At 47.3% G+C, this 4,203-nt stretch overlaps 1 protein-coding gene across 1 annotated transcript; it reads right to left on the reverse strand.

Moving 5' to 3' along the window:
- Positions 1–2,702: 2,702 nt before the first annotated feature.
- Positions 2,703–3,477, reverse strand: LOC119358786 (proline-rich protein 4-like). The gene is made up of 2 exons (XM_037625205.1): positions 3,292–3,477; positions 2,703–3,188 (listed from the first exon to the last, which is right to left on the reverse strand). Exons 1-2 carry the CDS (start codon positions 3,431–3,433, stop codon positions 2,707–2,709), a joined length of 624 nt encoding a protein of 207 aa, XP_037481102.1. The 5' UTR covers positions 3,434–3,477; the 3' UTR covers positions 2,703–2,706.
- Between the last annotated feature and the right edge of the window lie 726 nt (positions 3,478–4,203).

Raw genomic sequence — 4,203 nt, forward strand, 5'->3', positions numbered from 1 at the left:
GATGGCGCAGGATAGGCGACGTGGCGAATGAACATGATCCATAATGGCGACGTCCACGAAGACGGACAAGTCTATGACAAGTACTCGTTGTATCCAGAGCAAGAGATGCCGACTGACACCTAGTAGTCGTCAGTGCCCGATGCGAACACAAGAAAAAGAAGGGCTGACGTACTCTAACAAGGAGGATAAATTATTGTGTTTGACGTGGTTAGGCACAAGTGTTGAACTTGTTGACGTATAAATGTACTGCCTAGTCTCTTCCATATAATCAGTCTTTTGGTTGCATTGGCTAGAGCATGTACTTCTACATGATATCAGGGTCAAGAGGTCTTGGGTTCAAGACCCAGCTGGCGCAATTAAATTGGAGCTCACTTTTGGTCCATGTTTAGGCCTGAAGGAGCCACATGTGATGGGAGTGTTGGTGTATAAATGTATTGTCTAGTCTCTTCCATAAGAATGGTCTTTTGGTTGCATTGGCTATAGCATGTACTCCTACAGAACTGATTCAAGGTATGGGGCAAAAAGGCTTGGCACTTTGGCAAAGTGTGCATGATAGGTTTCATGACAAAAAGCTAGACGAGCCCCGCAACAACGAAGTGATACAAAATCGCAATCCGAAGTCGCTAAACCGTCGATGGCACGCCATTCAAGAGGCCATCAACACGTATTGTGGTGCTATGCACAAATGGAAAACTGGTGACCAAGTGGTGCATCACTCCTTGAGCTCGTAAGTTTTGCTTTGTGATGCTCTATATCTTGGTTACCTGGTTGATTTTCTCTATGCTGCAACTTTTTGATCATGTCATTGTATTGCTTTGCTAGCCCAGCCACGTGGCCATGTTGTACCACACGACCTAGGGCAAGCCATTCATGATGATGCATTGCTGGTACAAATTGAATGCGCAAAGCAAGTGGAGCAGCATTACCAATTATATGAAGACCGCCAACGCCAAAGCAAGTGATGAAGTTGGTGATCCATGCGGTGCAGCTGGAGGAGGGCTTGCACCGGCACCCATGTATGGCTAGGTCGAGAGGAAGAAAATGGAAGAACGAGAAGAGAAGGGGCAGCGGTCAAGATGATGAAGAAGTTTGAGGACAACACGACAAAGAAAGAGGAGGTATGTGCCAAGCGCAATGGGATCAAGGAGGAAATTGTTCATGGAAATCTAAAAGAAGGAGACTGAGATTAGGGATAGTAAGCTTGCGATCAAGCAAGCTTGCAAGGAGTAAAAGATCTTGTACGTGGAAACCAGGGCCGTACCGGGGAAATCGGAGGCCCAGTGCAAATCAAAATCAGGCCCTACGTGTGAAAAATAAATTCAAGGTGTAGTTTTCTACAAAAAGTTTACACCAGTTAGAAGCAGAAGGTTTAAAGGCATGTAGAAGCACGTACTTAATTTGCTTTTTTTTAGTTGTACCATGATGTTTTGGAAGAGCTGTGAGATTGAGAAAGAGCTGAGAGGAAATGATGGATCGTGATTAGAGAGATGCGTAGGGTGGGATGGTGTAAAATATTTCAAACAGCTCATTACTCTAGTACCTAATACTTTAGTTAACACGTTGATTAACAAAAAAATGGGGCCCCTCGGGTGCTGGGGGTCCTGTTCGGAAGCTCCTGTTGCACATGCCCATATACGGCCATGGTGGAAGCCGATGACTTGGATCCAGATGCGGTCAATTTTGTTCACAACTTGCGTGATAGCATGTACACATGCTTTGTGCTGTAGGAGGGGGAAAAGGAGGCCACAAATTGAGGCATTTGGTATGGGCAGCCGGTTCATTTGCTTTTGGGTTCGATAGATGTATAAAACAATTGAATACCCCGTGATTTTGCTATTGGTTGCATTTGTTTGCAACTATTTAAATGTATATGGTCGGATTGTTATTGATCTAGAAATTTTGACAAAGAGAGAAGTCCGAACATGTACTTAGGAGCATATTTGAAGGGCACAATTGGATGATGTTCACCGGGTCAGATGTCCGCGGACATTTGGTGTCGTCTCTTAAAGATACCCTAAGGCAGGCATCTTCTATATCTAAATAGCTAGCCCCCACTAACATATTTCTCTCAACATGCAAGCATGACACCTCATCATTCAACATGCATAGGAAAGGCCCAGCTTAACATGCAACTATGCATATTAAAAATCCACTTCAACATGCAAACATGCATGCATGTAAAATTTCATTCTATTATGGTATTAAATTTAATTCTTATATAATTTTAGAAACTATTATTTCAAATATTTATGTTCCATTTAACCAAAATCTCACTAAAACACTGCAAAAATATTCTCGCAACAACGTGCGGGGCATCATCTAGTATGGGGAAAATGAGTGTACGTGGTTGATTCAGATATAGGAACTTCTCATTACAAAATTTCAATATTACAAACCTTGTAAAAACTGACCCATCACCTGTACATTTGCCTGACACACATACTTATCCCTCACAACTGTTATTCTGAATATGATACTTCCTTCGTCCCAAAATTCTTGTTTTAAATTTGTCTAAATACGGATGTATCAAATCACGTTTTAGTATTAGATACATCCGCATCTAGACGAATCTAAGATAAGAATTTTAGGACACAGGGGTATAATAAGACCAAGCTAACCCGCGCACATAAATAGCAACGTCACTCACTCCCTGATAGCAACAAGGCATGAAATTTCACTGTTGTGCCCGATGATGGTATATCGGAGTCAGTGGTGTCCGTGGTATCCCCCGCCGCCGCCGTAGGTAGGCGTGGGAGGGACGGGGTGGTAGTCTGGGTGGGGCTGCGGCTTGGGCTCCGGCTTGGGCACGGGGCCGTAGTCAGGGTGGGGCTGGGGTTTGGGCTCCGGCTTGGGTGGCACGGGCTTCTTGTGGTGGAAGTGCTCGATGATGTGCTTCTTGATTGGTCCGCATAGGGTCGCGGACGCGCACTCTGGCGATGCCACCGTGTCCGTCTTGGCGCCGGCCACGACACCAAAGGTGGTGCCCTCGGACACCGGCACGATCTTGGATGGCTTCTGGCCGGAGCACGGTGCGTTGGAGGCGGCGCTGTGGAGCTGTGCGACGCAGTCGGCGCCATGGAGATCGGCGGCGAGGGGCACGCTGAAGGCGCCGGTGCCGTCGAGGGCACCCACCGCCTTGCTCTCGTACTCGCCGTCGATGTTCTTGCATTTGATCGCCACCTGGAGACCTGAAGTACGTTGACGGCAGGAGGACAACCATGAGCCGATCTTCATCTATATATGTGTGTGTGCATCGTAAATTTGTAATACGTACGTATCTTGATAGCTTACCCTTGAAGGCTTCCTCAGCCTTGATGTTCTTCCTGGTGCAGTCGGCGCACTTGGCCAGGCCGACGACGACTGACGCTGCCTCGGCGTTGGCGACGGCGATCGCCAGCAGGACGGCGAGGACAAGTGCTCTCGGAGCTGCCATGCCTGAACCTCTGAATCGCACTGCCACTTGCTTGGCTGTGTGAAGTGGCTGATGGATGAATGGATGTAACAGGCGACGCATGGCTTTTATAGGCCTCCGCATTGATCGGCACAGCTCGATGGGTGATCTGGCTGCATGCACAGTGACCGGCGACGTGATGCGTGACAACGAGAGGCCGGCTAACTCACCGAAATTTCAGATGGCGAGTTAAATACCGCGCCCGCTGCATGATCGGATCGGCCGGTGCGTGTGCCTCCACGTCGCTGTTGGTGATGGACCTGGTTCGGTGTTGGAGTACGTAGGTAGGCACCAGCAACGTCTCTCGGCATGCACATGCATTTGCGTGTGTGCATGCATGCATGCAGCGTAAGTTAGAAGTAGTAGTACTACCCTGTTTGCTGGTGGTAAACTGGTGTTGGACCGACATCACATAATTGCTGCAGAGTGCATGACTGCATGCCCATTTGGGGAGCAGTGAGCTTGCGGTGAACTGCAAAAACGGCTTGCATCAAGTTGCATAGGGACTAGAATGTTACATATGAGCAGTTTCTAATTATGTTTAATCAAAGAAAAAACAGATAGAAGATGATCAACATAGTGACACAATATTCAAACAATAGAAGTTTTTTTGAACACAGTACAGACGCAGACACTCATGCATACATACGCACATACACTCACTCATATAAACGCATGGATGCACACCCTACCCCTATGAGCACTTGCGAGAGACTGAGCCGGCACATCATCTTGAGTTTGACGCCATAGTT

Source organism: Triticum dicoccoides, chromosome 2A (assembly GCF_002162155.2).
Source record: "Triticum dicoccoides isolate Atlit2015 ecotype Zavitan chromosome 2A, WEW_v2.0, whole genome shotgun sequence".
In the NCBI taxonomy this organism is placed as follows: domain Eukaryota; kingdom Viridiplantae; phylum Streptophyta; class Magnoliopsida; order Poales; family Poaceae; genus Triticum; species Triticum dicoccoides.

Excerpts from the sequence above, each read along its gene's own strand:
- LOC119358786 (XM_037625205.1), bottom strand. The coding sequence starts at position 3,433 with ATGGCAGCTCCGAGAGCACTTGTCCTCGCCGTCCTGCTGGCGATCGCC. Across the intron at positions 3,189-3,291 it reads GGCTGAGGAAGCCTTCAAGG|GTCTCCAGGTGGCGATCAAA; the intron begins GTAAGCTATCAA and ends AACGTACTTCAG.